We start from the raw sequence: 16,857 nt of genomic DNA, 5'->3' as shown, positions 1-16,857 counted from the left end.
TGTAAGTTGAGGCAAGTTTTATTTAGACTGTACAAACAGGGCACTGGGGAAAAAACACAGTGGCTTGATGTTGGGACCAGTTCTATGAATTAAGTGGAGTAAGAAATTAAAAAGGCACTAATCTTAAGAAAAGACACTCCGTAAATTCTAAGAATATAATTCATTTAATACTGTTAATCTTATAGCACAAAAAATAAAACAAGCTATGATCCCCAAAATAAAATTTAAAAGCTTACACTTAATATTATTGCCTGAAGATCATGGTCTTTAAATTACATATTGTGTTTAAAAGTTTACACAGTGAAGACTGTCTCAAATACAAGGCCACCTTTCCCACTGCAATAATTGTATCCTTGTCCCAAAATACGCTTTAACACAAATAAACAGAAAATGACAACTATACAGGAACGCTTTCACTGGTCCCAAAAGGCAGTCTTTTAGGCAAGTCTCACTTTCAAATGCAGGTATTGAGGAAAATGCTTGAAAACTGGACTAGAAAACAAAGGCAGCCCACTCATTCCCAGGATGTTAATACAATATAAAAAATTATTTTACAGGCACATGAAATGGCACAAAGAATGCTGTTTCTCCCTTTACAAAAATAATGCTCAGGCTCTTCAGAGCCTCAACCCAAACAGGATATTCCCTTTTGTTTATTCTCTCCCAATTTGTAAACAATCATGAATTAAATAAGCGCTTATCCAGTGATGGACACTGATTAAAACAGTTTTCATTTAAACTTTCAGACTGCTCAGAGGCTTCAATGTCTATATACACATGTACACAGCAGGAGGAAGCCAAGCCTTTCGTGACAGTTGACTACTGTGGCACCAGGTCATTACACCAGCTCCTAGTTCCAAAGCAAGGACAACTTTAATGGTGCATAGATCGAAGCCATCACTTGCAGGCTCTCATGCTTCATATCAAGGTTACCTTACACGCCCAAGAACATTTACACTGATAAGATTATCACTCAGATTTAAGAGGTTTCATAAAACGACAGCACATGTGTAAGCAAGCGACAAGCAATTGAGAATCCAGAGTCCTTCAAAGAGAAACACACACTGATCCAATGCAGTCTTTATATGAAAATACTTGTCTCATAGTAAAATAGCCAAGACACATTTTGAAGCGAGGTTACAATCAGCTTAGGCTGGTCAGTATGCTACATTGAAACCACATTTTACATACCTGAACCACACCGCTGCTACTTGGAGAAACACTGTTCATTCATGGCCTAAAACCAGGTTCACAGAAATTCAAGAATTCTTGTCTTTGCATCAGATACCACTACACACAAATTTTGCATAGTTTTGAAGGTAAAGTACTTTGCTTTTCTGCAGTATTGGAACATAATTAAACCTAAAACAATGTTTGTGTTCAAAGTGTACACCTTATTCAATGAGGGGATGAGTCAAGATGTTTATTTCAGTAAAAAAAAATCAGGTTAAAAGTTATGTTCAAGATCTCAAATCTCACAGTATTTATTTACCACGCAAAGGAAGAATTCTACAATCAGTCTTCTGAAGAGTTGCCTGTAACTAGGTCAGGCCTGAAATAAGATTTCTCTGCAGCAGACTGAGTTTAGTGCAGTTTGTATTCAGAAGATGACTTTCAGTAGTACAATCTGTGTAGTAAACGTGTAGGTATTGTTGGGGCACAGGAAAAACATGACCTTCTTTACTTAAGAGAACTGCATAGCTTTTCTTTGCAAGACAAAATGTCAATGCCTATTGTCAAGAATTACAGCACCAAACACTTCAGTCAATGCTACTCTACTTCACAGTTAATTTGGTAGTAAAATGCTCTACAAGAACTTCCAGACTGTCAGCCACTTGGATCAATACTACAGAAAACAGTTAATAGATGAATGGAGAGACTTCTTTAAAACCTGGCATTTTGAATGTCTGCTTGTGAATGCCATTTCTGCAGTTCTTCAGTGCCTTCCAACTGAGGATTTCATGGCACTCCCACGTGAACGACCAACAACATGCTTTTATTAGGATCAAGCAACACAAATCAACAAGAAAACATGCTGGAACTTAAGACAATGTTTATATCATTAGACATTTGTAAGATCTGATGACATTCTGCAGGTGTTTGAAGTTTCTCATTTTGCTACAACCAACAGCCTACCAAAGTTGAAAAATGGGAGCTGCTGTTTTCCTGCCAGCTTCACACTGGACATCTACCTTAACCAGGCTGTCTGAAAAGGGAGGTTTTGTAGCTGTATCTTTGCAGACATGTATTCTGTTAATTCAGTGTTCCATCATTTTGAAAAGAGCATTCCAGTTGACCTACAAGACACATTAGAAGAAGGTGGCACAGGATTCCCCTGTGCCTACGCTTTCATATCCTGCACCCAGGCTCAGGCTGAGCACCCGAACAGAGCTCACCCCAGCTGCAGCCAGGCACTCCCTGCTGCAGAACAATCACAGCAAGAGAGTTTAGGAGGGAAAAAGCTACACAAAGAGGGAAGGAGCTACACTAGTAACAGACACCTCTGTGGCCTCCTCCAGCCCCAGCATTATCACATGGGGGAACCCAGGCAGCTGACTCCAATTAACCATTTTCTAGAGGATGCTGGGAAGAGGAGGGACCTGGGCCATATATCAAACAGAGCCAATGCCTTAGGAAGGGTAAAAGAAAGATGTCAGCATGCAGAGGAGTTGGGATACAAGCAAGGAAAAAGAAGGAAGGGGAAAAAGATGAAAGCAGCTCTGGAAGAGAAGCAGAGCAACACAGACACTCTGGTAAAAAGGTACTGTGTTTGAAAAGGAACTTTTGATGAGCTAGGGCTGGTATAGCTAGGAAACTTTGGAGAGAGCAGGAAGCCTGCAGAGAAATTGATATAAAAGGTCTTTAAATGTTTAAATAAGAGGATTTTATCAGTATTTACTAAATTCTTCTGTCCCACTCCTACCTCTCCTCATGGCAATCTGATCTGTCTACCAAGTAACAGCTTGATGACAAGCACTTCTGTGTAGTAAAACTACACTTTCAACACTGCAGAAGAGCTGTATGTAGACCAGGCCAAAGTGTTTCCCCATAAAGCTCATTTTCTACAGTTAGTGCTTGCAAAAATCAACAGAAATGCATTAAATATGTCAAAACCAAGTTACAAGTATCAACCCCTCCTAGGTTTCCTTATAAATAAATGCCTCAGCTTCAATGCAGCTCAATCAATGGTTATTTGCATTTAACACACACTGTTTCAGGAAGGTCAACAACAAGCTTAAGAGTTAACAGAAAAGAGCAGTGTCTATTACAACTGCTTAGAATACATAAGCTCCAATTATTGTCCTTTAAAGAAACCATCATTTTAAACGTACTACCTTAGGACAGGTCATTTCAAAACTAAATCTTCTTCAATTCTAAAATTGCATTTTTGTTGTTGCTTTTTGTTGGACAGTAATGCACAAAGTTGCATGTTTGACCTAAGATTGGGCTCTTTCTACTGAGCAAACCAGAAGACGTCCATGGAAGTCTCAGCAGGAAAGGTTTTTTTCCCATACCTCTCTGCTATATTCTGGTTCAGTCTTCTGCAGCTTAAGGCCCAAAAAATTTTTAAAAGTGAAACTAAATTCTGGATGATGCAACTATGGTCTGAAGGTCAGGCAGTGACTTCAGTTGTATGTATTCCAAATGTATATTAAAAGAACTGTCAAACTGCAGCAAGCTGGAAAATGGGCAATGCTAGCAATGTGCCATTAAGTCATCATCCCACCTCAAACAATGCTAATGATAGCCAGGACAATGAAGCAGCAGTGTAAATCGGGCAGAGGGAGTCATTCGTTCTCGTCTGGGTTTTGAGGGTCAAATAGCTGGACATGCGTGAAAGGGAAGAGCCCTTTCCGACCGTTGACTTCTCCTTCCCACTGACCGTTTATATTCATCCTCGTGACCTTCACAATATCTCCAACCTGCAGAATTAGAAACAAAAAAACCCCTTATCATACATGGGATTCTCACCTCTCATACAAATCAAATGAAGAACGCAAAGAAGCCCATCGTAGGGAAAGAAATCTTGCCCTCTTCTTGGCAGAAGGTTCAATTGAAAAGTTTCTTTTACTGAACTACAATACCAGCACTTTGCTGCTAAACATAATAATGTTGTCTGTGCTCTGAGATTCTTAATTACATGTATATTTATAAAGATTACTGAACTACACCTCTTTTTATAGGCGAGCTTACAGCTTCATGCAACAGTATCTTTAGCTTAGATATAAATTCACATCAGTAACGCTACCATCAGTGATGAGTCACAACATCCTTTCAAAAGAGCACAGTACTGGGACTGGTTTTAGCAGCAGCTAACTTAAAAGAAATGTAGTTTTTCAAAGAAAGATTCCTAAGGGAAAGAAACCAATACTTGAAGCTCTAATTCTGATGATCACAGTCTAAGAACCTTCTGTAATTTCTAAAATAATGGTACACTTCCAAAGTGGGGAAAAGCAATCTCAAACTTTTTTTTTTTTTTTTTTCAGTAGTAGTAGATGTAGATTCTAACTTTATTTGTGGTTTTCACATCTACTTCCTGTCAAAGCATTTGAAGCAGGAATGATGATATGTCAGGCTTTCCTACCATACCTATTCTCTTCCTATCTGGCAGTGGAAAACGAGAGAAGTCTAAGCTATGATCAAGCAAGAAACAACAGCCCAAATGATGATAAATTATACTCTTACCATTCAACAGCTATATTTAATCTGGATTAGGACAATTTACAAAATGAAATATCCAAATTGACAAGAAGCATTTAAGACAAGCTAAATACTCATTCTTCTGAGAGCTGAACACGTGGTCTGTTACAGCAGCTCACTAACTTTCCCCCTCCCTTCCTGTTTACTTATTTGACTCTATGTGCTAACTACAGTAAATATTAGAAAAGTGACATTAGCAGCTAAAAACTAATTTTACAAAAAGTAGAACCAGCCTATGACCAATGCCCAACAGTTTGTTTCCCAAACTAGGTCCAAGCTCTTTGTAATTGAGTCTCAGTTATCAAACTACAGCTGTGAAATTCAAAGGAAACTAGGTTTAAACTTATTTAGGGAAAACATAGACATTGATATAATATGTAAAGCAATTTCTCTACATTTTCTAAATAGTATTAAAATTCAGACCAGATGCAGGTAGGCCCTTGGCAACATCCTTAAACTTTTCAGGTGAGACCTGTATATTTTATGTTAAAGAAAAAGCCCTGAGTTTACAAAACAATGTGCATGTCACTAGATTATTTGAAGCCCATTTAACCCAGTTACCATTATTGTAACAGGTATTTTGGAAGATCATGCAGAAGCAAGAACCTTTAAGTGAAATTTAAGATACTATAATAAACTGGTTGGCAGTCAGTCACTCAGTGTTATGTCTCTTAAAATGAAATTCATTGAACTTTGAAACTATTCTCAGAGACTTAAGGCTTATGTTTGCTCTGCTTCCTTACTTTTTCTCCACTACTTTGGTTGGCTGTGTCCTGTCTGCCCCCCATATTTGAGACTGTCTCACTTGGAACAATTGTAAGAGAGGAGAAAACCCTTTGAAGTCCCTTAAGTTCTTAGGATACAACTGAGGCCATATTAATTTCTTAAATGGACATTTTTATATATGCTGCTCCTAAACTCAAACATGAAGTCAGCATACAGAATTAAGCAGTTAAACACTGCACGTACACACAGAATTCACCCGACTGCTTTTCAGCTCTCCAGGGCCTGCGGCAGCATGCTCTGATTGTGTATTTGCTAAAAAGCACAATTTGTCAGACTCCTCACTCAAGAAAGCTTTAAATAGTAACAAGATGACCTAAACAGGAACCTAGCAAATGTTTCTTTAGGAAAATGCTGATAAGATCTATAAATACTCAGTGTTACATTTGCTACATTTAAATAACCCTTGAAGACAGATCTAAGTTCCAAATTCTAGACCCAACCTGAGGAAGATGCAGCCGACATCACAACAGTTTAAAGCTAATGGGTTGTGTTTTCACTACTCCATAAACCAAACCCTTTAATTTTAAAAATGATGTTTTGAATCAAAAACGTGGACCTGCACTTTCTGAGAGTCTGACAATGTAATTCTGTTCATATGCTGTAGAGATCAATCCATTATTCATTCTGATGCTCTAGAACAGATATTCTTCAGCTTGGTTCTGAAAGACTTGGCTTGGTGAATAGGTTTGGAAATCTTTGCTTCACTGAGTGAAAAGAGTATTTAAAATATGCCTCCTATTGCATGGCAACAAACTGCCCTATAGATTAATGATGTAAAATGTCCTTCATGCTGCTGGGTGAGCAAAGCTGCTGCACACCAGCATCTGCCACTAAAGAGAGCTGGCTGAAAAAAAGCTACTCAAAACATACTCCCATATGCTGAGAACCACTGGAATAGTAAATTAATTTGCAATAACTTTCTACTATTTTTGAGAGGGCTTTTTTTTTTTAATGAAAGCTGCTGAATATCCTCTTGTGCTGTATTATTTTAAAAATGTAGTTTTCCTGAGAAGACTAAATTAAACAGTATGTTGAAATAAGATTTTTGGTGCAGGAACCTTGATTTCATGCTAGACTTATTCATGGATCTTACCTTAAAGACCTGAATTTCAAAAATGTCTAGAAAAATCTGGTCAACTAGTCCCTCTATGTATTTTTCCCCCAAGTAAAAGCATTATTTCATAAATGCCTTTTAAATCATCTATAACATGGTCAGCTGAGGTGCAATCTCCCACTAAAATTATTTAACACACTATTTTTTTTCAGATAATGTTTTAAACCAGTCAGAAGAATTGTCTTATGATTAGGCACAGGACAGAGTCAGGAGACCTGGTTCTATTCTCATCTCTGCCACAAACTTCCTGCATGACTCTGGACAGCTAATAGCCCTTATCTACAGATGAGGAGAACACTTCCTTAGACTCAGCATCTCTCAGATAAGTTAATTCAGTTGTGAAGCACACCAGCATGGCTGGAATGAAGCATCACTGCTGAAATGAGTAATACTTCTGAAATGCAGCCATTTGGTTACACCCAAATGATAAAAATCAAAATGTATTTTAGATAGCATCTTTCATTATGTCCTCGTTAGAGCATGAATTCAAAGCCCTGGGGAAACACAAGCTGTGGAACATGTCAGTCAGAAAGGTTACTTCATTTACTCTAGACTCTTCCATACCTGCCTTCCATTTGAAGCTGATTCATACTCTGCAAAAGGTTTCCTTCAAGCCATTTTAGTCAACCAATTCAATGAGTTTTACAGATATTCCAACAATTCTATGTTAATAGTTCTATGGCTGATAAAGTTCTGTAATATAAGTTTAAGGAGATAAAAATGCATTAAAATTCTAAATCATCATTTTAGCCCACTGGGTCAGTGCTATAGTAAACACTGCTCTCTGGAATCTACAGGGTGTTAAATCTCAGTCATTATCCTAATTAGTGTCACAGCTCACCTTCTCTGCTAACACTAACATTAATACCAAAACAAAAGAGTTCTTCAGGCCAGCTGCCTGTCTGGAGAAGAACAGACAAGGTCCAACACTGAGAAAATACCTGATACCCCACTGTCCCCAAAGTGAGGAGCTACACAAGAGAGGCAGAGTTCAGCCACTCTGCAAACAGGACAAAAGGACACTGAAGGAGCTGCTGCTGTATTGGAAGATCCAAGAAAGCACCAGTCTAAAAGCACAGCTTAATTATCCTTCAGTTCTGATGTTCTGGGCCAGAACACAATTGATTCCCAAACTGGAGAATCAAACAGTTCAGAGGAAAAGCTTCATCCATTCTTGAGGCATGAAAGGAGGTTCAAGGGCAACACAGAAATGTGGAAGTGCTAGATGCAATTAATCAGGCCTCGCCTAGGAACAGATTAAAACAAAGGAACTTTGCATTTCTCCAAGAGCCAGGAAAATTGTCAGAGCAGGGGTTGCAGCATCAAGTAAGTGCTTTTCATTACAGGTGGTAGCCTGTCTCCTTCACATTGAGCCACTGTCGTGACTGTACAGAATCTGGAGAGTTTACTTTCAGTTCAACAGTTACAGCAACTAAAGCTCCCTGATCAACAGCTCACACTACACAAATATAGGATCAATACTTTGCTGAAAATCTAGACTTTGTGGGTTAGATGCATTTTAATGTGTAACACAGCAAGGCTAAGTTTCCTTGGCTTAAGAAAAACACAATGCTTGTTGTCTACTGAAAGAAGTAGCCTAATTTCCTAATTAAGAAAGTTCTACTGCTAGCACATTTTGGCCTACTTGTCTCAACTTTCCTTTGAAGAGGGAAAAAGTTAACTGTAACCTAATTGTAACAAGCTCAGGAGAAATATTGTAAGTCAGTTATATAATTATGGTGGATGGATATTTATTTCTCCAAAACATTTCAGTGACAGGTTAACGCTGTACTAGCAAATATACACAGGTATGATTGCTACATCACAAAAAGGTAAACTACTTAACACTATAATGCAGGCACAAGTCTATAAAAACACTGGTATAAAAACTTTAAAAAATATAGTACAACTCATGTTTAAAAAGAAAAAATAAATCTTTGATTCCATAACACTGTTAAGTCTGGAAATGAACTCTAGAACCACTGCTGCCTTCAAAATTAACTATGACACTGATTAGAGCATTGGTGATATATTTAAGAACATTTTTTAAAGCACAACAGGTATAAATCTGGTGGCTGCTGCTGGTCTCCCACTGTCTGGCACCTTACCCTATTTCATTCCATGTTATAAGTGAATATAGAATTTGTTGTTCATGTCCTGGTTAGAGCCTGTCAGTTTGAAACAACACTGTTTCTAACAGACTGGCTATAGAATTACTGCAAGTTTTTAAAGGCTGGGAAACTTTCAGGTAGACTTTGCTGCTCTGCATCACAGTAAGAGTGCCAAAGAATCAAATCAATCACCTTAAAGTGTAAGTCCTCTGAACATGGGAATGCCCTCCTGGTTTTCCCACAGTAATCAGCAGGATGGGAGAAGAGCAGTGCATAACCCTGTGGTGCAGAGTTTTGGTCCCAGTAAGCACAGGACACTGTAACCCTGTCCTTCATAGCCCTTCCTCTACAGCACCAGAAAGGAAGGAAATAGCTTCTTGGCTACAAGTACACAAGTAAAGAAACAGACCTGGCTTCTCGGCTGTTGAGCTTTTCGGTTAGGGGTTGGGTTTGGTGGTTTCTATTTTTATTTTGTAGCTTGCTTATTTAGTGGTTTGGGCTTTTTTAATGCAGTATCCATAAAATTCTACACATATTGGTAATGAAGTTAGCTGTAGTGAGAAGCTACAAACTTCAATCTGTAGAATTTCATGTTCATTAAAAACATTAAATCTGAACTGCCAAAGTAACTCAACGGACAAGAGCATAAGTAAATCTTAGAAATATATGTAATTTATTGTAGACTTTACTAACTGTTCCCTGGTACAGGGAGATGCATAAAATTACATGTACCACCAGCTGTAAGCTTTGAGATATTGTCTATACTTACAACTATCATTTTAGCCTATAAACAGATTATAATTTAATTTTTTATTGTAGAGAATAAAAGTGGAGTATATAATACAATAGGATCGAGTCAAGACTTAGGCATTAGTAACTTCAATAACACCAGTATTGTTACCCAGAGAGGCTGTGAACTCCCCATCCCTGGAAGTGTCCAAGACCACACTGGATGGGGCTTGGATCCACCTGGGTTAGTGGAAGGTGTCCCTGTCCATGGCAGGGGGTGGGATGAAATGAGCTCTAAGGTCCCTTCCAACCCAAACCACTCTATAGTCTATATAATGTTAAATAAACTTAGCCCAGCAAAAATAAATGCCCTATTACTATCCTACAGAACTAAAATTGTAGTTGCTCTTAAATTGTCACACTTTTAAATTCACCAGTTGAATTCATATTTATCCAATCTATCAGATCTCATTTCAGATTTTCTGTAGAATAGTCATTTGGTCACTTACATTTTTCATGTAATAAATTAAAAAACAAACAAAAAAAAAACCAACAAAAAACTTGCTTACAAAACAAACTTCTCTGTAACAGGCTATAAATTCTTACATTTTCTTAAAGAAAAATTCTGTCAGCTTCTGTAAACAATAGTGTACAATGGAAACACTGGACTTGCAGGCAGGGAGCTTGTCTCATTTTCAAGCTGAACCAAGAAGAATGACACTGCTCCACTTAAAAGGAAGTCAAGCAGATTACTATGCCATGGCTTTATTTACTCCAGATGCTATTCTCTTCCTTTTAAGTACTGTCTGTGTGCTGACCACACAAGGCTACAGCCAGCAAACAGATATTTTGCTTTCATATTGCTTTATCAGTTGAGATGAGGTTGCACAATCAGCAACCATGTAATTACACTCACAAGGTGTTCTACCTGTACAAGCTGAACAGCCACTTAAGGGCCACCTGTACTGAGGGAGAGAACTGTCAAATAATATTTTTATCAAAGAACACCATTAACTTTCTTCCCCAAAACAGTCCCATAACCTGTTTTTTGTCTAACATTACTTTCAGTGGTCTTACAAAACAGAAGTTTCAAATGGTTCAATTTATTTAGTAATGTGTAGAGCCCTCACAAGGCTGGGAATAAATATTTTATCAGAGTCCTGCAAGGGTTTTGCAAACTCAAGGAAAATAATGAAAAGAAGCTGAATTATTTTTTCTTTAAGAATAGTCTAAGTGACAAAAAAATACTGCTATAATAAAGTTATTAAAGTTCCCTATGCATGGATAGATATGGAGAAGCTGCAATCACTGATTTCAATGAAAATGTAGAACAGTTCCCAGAATTCTGCTTCTGAAGCCTCCTGAGAAGCCACAGTGTGGATGAGGTACACTTGCAAAGAAAACAGACTGCACAGGAAGGCAAAATATGCCAGTGTTGAGAGACACGAGGCAGTAAGTGATCAGAGAATGAGAAGAATCTCTCAAACAAAACTTCAGTAATTTGAGGGTTCAAACCAAGTCAAACCTATTTGTTGGCCAGAGAATTAATCCTACTGGTATCCTAGAGTAGCTAAACTGATGGGGCTAACTAGGTCACTTAAAGGCAGAAAAGTCTATATGTAAGAACCAACCTTCCAAGTGGTTCTGTAAGTTCCCTGAAGTAATTCCATGACACATTGATAACATAACAAAATCAATCGCTTGCCTTGCTTTGCTTTCAGAAGCATGAGTAGTTTTGGCAGGAATTTTCTGTACAGTGCAGTTGGCAGTGAATTTACACTTTGTTCTATGATAATTTTCACACATTGTTCACAAATAACAAGCTGCTAGATTTCACAAGACAAAGAAATTCCAGTGATTCATATTTAACTTTTAACCCCACAAGAGTAACCTTAGAAATTTAACACCACAAGAGTAACTTTAGAAGTCTTACAAATACAGGAGTAAAGCAATTAGCGTGAGCACTTTGAATAATGGGAAGTCACAAATATAAACTTCCAAATTTCAGCCAAAAGCATCAGCCATAGGTAACAGCTTTAACTTGCAATGTAACTGAGCAAAAACAACAGGAAAAGTTCAAAAAGTATTTTAAAAACCATTATTCTTTTACTTGCTAAAATGTTGCCGCTTCCTATGCTTATTTGCTTGCATTTGTGCCTGGAAGTATTGCAGCATGCTCAAATTTCACCATTTCCAGTGAGTAATTTTTGAATTACAGGTTAATTAGCCTTCAGTATCATCTAAATGTGAAAGTAACAGTCTTCTGGAGATAGCTTTGAAAAACTTCCTCCAATCAATCATTTATTCCAGTTAAACTAGAAGTACAATATTAATTCTTTATAGAATAACACTCTAAAGTTTTACAAGATATCTCTAATAAAAATAAAATTAAAAATGCAATAGCAAGCACAGGAACTTGCAGCACTTCAGAGGTTACTCTACACTCCTCACCCCCAGTTTAGGTGTTAAGGTTTCTTAAATTCCACTTTTGAAAACCAAAGCAAAAGGGGCTAGAATATTTCTGATATATTCTGCCCAGATTTTAGCTCTCAGCACAAGATCTTTAAGTGCATCTCAGAGCTGAGGATCAGAAACACTGAATGTATCAGCCAGCAATCTTTACCTTTCTCTGGAGGATGCCACTGTCAGTTCTTAGCCTGGAACTCTACAATGATTAAGGGAACATCTCTTTCCTTCCCCAAGATTAGGTGAAGAGGCAAAGCCATCCTCTCACTAGCACTTCTTCAGCATGTGTACACTCTGCTACCCTGGTAACATTTGCACAGTTGAACAAGCAAGAAGGGAGGGAAAATACAGGTCCTGAATTTACTCACTAGGTCACTTTTCTCAAAGGAAGTGGTATAGATGAAGCAATTCTTGTGGATGTTTCTTCAGAATGTAACCTAACTTCTCAGTCCCTCAGCATAAATAAACAGACTCCACATGAAGTCATCCACATCAAGTTCGCCATAACAATTTTTAGTTTCTTCTTTCACAAGGCAATTGAAAACTCTGAGACTGGAGGAAAAACTTACCTCTAATGCCAGCGCGGTCTTGTCATAAGCACAGGGTACTCTCTTTTGGACAGCTTTGGCATAGACTGGTCCATTCTGTGTGGATGGCAGAGGATTGATCACTGCTCCAGGTGTGCTGGATACTGAGGGGAGGGGAGTTGCGGTTTGAGGCTGAGCATAAGCATGGGCAGGTTCTGGAATACCGTAACTGTTGGAATTCCTGTTTCCATGCTTCCCAACTGAAGGTCTGACTACCTTTTCTACGTAAGGAACAGGAATCATCCCAATCCGACCTTCCTTGTTTCTGGCACTCCACCACTGTTCTTCTGGCTTCTCTACAATTACCAGTATCTCGCCCTTTTTAAACGGGAGATCCTCGGCATCGTTGCCAGGAAAGTCATAGAGAGTCCGAACACACTCCAGGTTCTCTTCTGCAGTGGACATGGCAGGGGCAGATCCAGATCCCATTGGTGGACTTGGATACCTGAAGATTTGGTAAAAGTAACAGCTATTGGTTTGTATTTCCAGTAACAAAGCTAAGTACTAGGTTTGCAGCAGGAACATCAATTACAGAAGAGTTAATTACTTGGATTTGTAACAAAATCATTGGCTTGGTAGCACTGTGAGGCATTTCATGAGTAACTCACACTTCTCAAATAATTACTTATAACACCCAAAGCAGCCTCCCCAGAAACCCAAATTAATCTATCATGGGATACAGAAAACTGGGAGAAATAATGCAAAGTCTTCATCCACCTGTTCTGGATTGTTGTGATGATCTTAGAGTCAAATTAATTCTATAGCTTAAGTTATGAGAGTAATGATACAGAAAACCAAACTAAGACTATGGTGGAAGGGCAATACATAGAAATGTAGCTGTGAATCTCTCCAAGAGTCCCCCGCCACCTCCAAAGTCATCCAAATAATTCTATTTTGTTTTTAACTTCAGCATCCACTTCTAAAGAATTCAGTAACTAAATGCTAGACTTGAAACACCGTAGAGGAAAAAGGGAACAAAAGTAAGATGGTATGACATCTTCATAAAGACAGAATTAAATACTTGCATCCACTGATAAGAAGGAAGTAAGGAAAAAAAAAAGCTAGCCTTCTATAAATATTCCTTTGCCTATTAACCATATTATCTATAATTTATTTACATACTTGTTTATTACTATGTCCATCATTTGTCAAATACAGTCACTTTGTTGTCTGTGATAATATATAAGATTGTCCATCAAATGAGAATGCTTTCACTATTTTCGTCATAAATGTTATACATTTTATTCAAAGCAGCTGTCAAAAAACCTTAGTGGATATAGGCCACAGCAGATACTTATTATCTAAGCTATGATAGCAAGAATGCATGTCATTAACCTACTTCAATTCTCTTTTGCTACTTGCAAAATAGGATGGAAGTCAAATCGCTGTGATTTTTGCATGATATGCCAGAAGGCCTGAAGATAAAGATATTCCATCTTTCAGACACCCTGCTGCAGCCAAAGCAGGGGGACAGAGGGAACCCTTCAGGGAACAACAATTGCTCTGCATAAGCAAGAGCTCAGCAACATCAGCAAGGATGGTCAGAGCTCACTACTAGAGACACAAAACAGACAGAAAGTTTAAAATGGTCCATTTAGGACTGTTTTAAAATTTTAAAATGTCATCTCCAAGATCTACAAAGTACTGTAGGGCTCTATATAGAAACCACCCTTCAGACTGTACTTTATGCAATTAAAAGAATGAACAGCTTTCAAAAGCACAAGCATCTGTGTCCAGGAAAATGCCAGAGAAATAAGAATTAGCATAACAGTTCTGAAGCACATACCTGGCAACCCCTATTCTAAATCTAGTCCATTAACTAAAAATTTAAAAAACCCAAAAATCTGGAAATGCTACCTTTCATCCTCCCTCTTGCAGCAAGAAGTCTCCTTTGCACAGAATTTAAAACCATCAACCACATAACTGATTTTTGTAAGAGTTTTAACAAAGACACGCTAAGTAAAAACACCTAGTCGATCCCATTTGTAGTTCTATAAAAAGTCAATTCACTGCAGGTTAGGTCCCATTTGTCTCTGTGCTGAGGGAACAACATGCAACCAAAACCTTGAAAATAAGGTGGTACTAAAATGTTCACAGAACATTTCGCACAGGACTCCTCACAAATACCAAATGTGCAAGTGCAATCAGCTCCAAGTTTTCAAGTGTTTTGAGAAAGCCAAGCCAGTCATGGCCAGAAATGATTACGAACAAGTTTTTGCATCCAGAAAGCTGCAAGAGTATCCAGGCTGGAGAAGAGAGATAAGCATGAAGATTGCTTCAGCATAAGACTTTTTTTCTTCCCAATTCTCTACAAGTTTAAGCATGCACATAACACTGGGCAGCTCCATTTAAGCATTCCTGCAATGGTGAAAACGATTTTTTTTCATCTACCCATCTTTTTAGCCACTATCACTACCCAAAAGGCTGCCAGCAGATTGAATAGTTCCTGAAGGTTGTGCTTTCTGTCACATCCTGCCCATCACTTGACAGCTTTTCAGAATGACTTTTGAACACTTGAGTTTTTCAACTTGACAAGCTATTGTCAATCTTTGACAAGTGACTGTCATTAAGTACTGGTCTATGCCAAGGTTCAGTTGTGATTATAAACCTAAAAGTTATTCTTCCCTCCTAAGAACTTGCTAATCTGCAAAACATAACAAGATATTAAAATGCAGAATTCAGGAGTGAACCAATTTGGATTTATTTTTTCAATATGTCACTACTTTTCTCATATTTAATTTAATTTCATTCTATCCAGGAAGCCCAAAAGTTTTGACAAAAGACACTGAGAAAGGCTTTATTAATTAAAAGTAAGGAATATGTTCTAGGGTTCTTCATAAGCAGTCTACTGATGCATGTTGCAGGTATGTCCCATGCTGGGACCAGGACAAAGAAGGAGCTCATAGCCAAGTCACATTTTCCCATCCTCCTAGAACAGCATTTCTCAGTGAAGTGTATGGTATATGCAGATATAGATGAACAGTGCCATAAGCAAACCGTGAGAAATAAGTGTTTTACATTATTTTGGTGCAGAAATGCCACTCTGGAAGTTTGGGAAATGCTGCCCTATGTATTAATGCTGACTTAATAGGGCGAAGCAGCCTAATCACATAAAAGCCAGTTCTATTGTAATCAGTGTGGGTGCAGGGGTAGACAGCAAACTAAGCTCAGAGGCTGTACTTCAATCACGGAGAGGAGTGGTGAACCAGCTTCTCAACCATCCTTGGAAGGGAGAGACAATGCTAGAAGAAAAGGGTAACACAAAAAGGGTGGCGTGCGACCACACCCTCTTTCAAGGCCATTACAGCCCGTGGCAGATGTACATGGTACCTTTACACACAAGGTCAGCACAGGGAGTGTGGATGATTGGACTGAAAGAGCAACACTTTTAACTGTCGGCGAGATCCAGAGCGTTAAGAAGGCCCAGCGTTAGAAACGAATGTTTCCTTAGTATTTATTCATAGCATCTACATCCAGTGCCAGGCTCCCGGAGCTACTCGGCTGGACTATGACACCTTTACAGGTCGCACCTCCTGGCGCCACTCGGAGCAAAGGTGGCGGTGGGTGTGGCGGGGGCGGGGGACACTCACCTGGGCGCGGGCTCGATGAGGGTGGTGGTGTCCAGGTAGTGGATCTTATAGAACTCCAGCAGGGCGGGCAGGTGCTCGAACTCCTGGTCGCCGATCTTAAAGCGGCGGTTGGGCAGGGAGTTGATGATGTAGTGGGAAACGCGGGAGTTCTCGGACACCGAGAGGACGTAGTCCCCCGGGCAGGTGGACGAGTCCCGCACCAGGAACATGCCGTGCCGCTGCCCTTGCAGCCGCGTCTGCGCCTCCGCCCGGGACACCGGGCCCACGTACCAGCTGGAGCGGTCCGACGAATCGAAACGAGCGGCGGAGGACATGGCTCCGGGCGGGGAAGGGGAAGGAAAGGGAGGAAGGAAGGTGAGGAGCCCGAAGGCCCAGGCGGAGGAAGAGACCCGGAGAAGAGGAGGCCTGGGCAGAGAGGCCTGGGAGGTGGAGCGGACTGGGGGCGAGGGGGAAGCGGCTCGTGCCTAGTCCAGGAGAAAGGAAACCCAGGGAAAGGGGGATAAGGGAGAAGGAAGCTCCGTGCCGCTGGAGGCGAAGGGCCGAGGAGCGGCTGGGGTGGGGCTGGCCAGACGCGGCGCGCAGGGCCCCCGAGTCTCCCTCAGCGGCGGGGTGTGCAGGGCATCCTTCCCGCCTCTCTCAGGCCTGCGGCGGGCCCGGCCAGGCGGGTGACGAAGAGCAGCGGCGGCTGACACGGACAGGCGGCCCGAGAACGCGGCGAGCGGAGCCGGCTCGGCTCGGGGCGGGACGGGGGAGGCAGAAGCGCCGGGCGCCGC

General features: G+C 39.9%; 1 protein-coding gene across 1 annotated transcript; it reads right to left on the bottom strand.

The window, feature by feature from the left end:
- Nucleotides 1-16,857, bottom strand: CRKL (CRK like proto-oncogene, adaptor protein). The gene is made up of 3 exons (XM_053959234.1): nt 16,085-16,857; nt 12,477-12,939; nt 1-3,923 (listed from the first exon to the last, which is right to left on the bottom strand). Exons 1-3 carry the CDS (start codon nt 16,396-16,398, stop codon nt 3,789-3,791), a joined length of 912 nt encoding a protein of 303 aa, XP_053815209.1. The 5' UTR covers nt 16,399-16,857; the 3' UTR covers nt 1-3,788.

Source organism: Vidua chalybeata, chromosome 18, assembly GCF_026979565.1.
Source record: "Vidua chalybeata isolate OUT-0048 chromosome 18, bVidCha1 merged haplotype, whole genome shotgun sequence".
NCBI classification, from domain to species: domain Eukaryota; kingdom Metazoa; phylum Chordata; class Aves; order Passeriformes; family Viduidae; genus Vidua; species Vidua chalybeata.
Note: the sequence above shows the minus strand (reverse complement) of the source record. Positions and strands in the feature narration are given on the sequence as shown.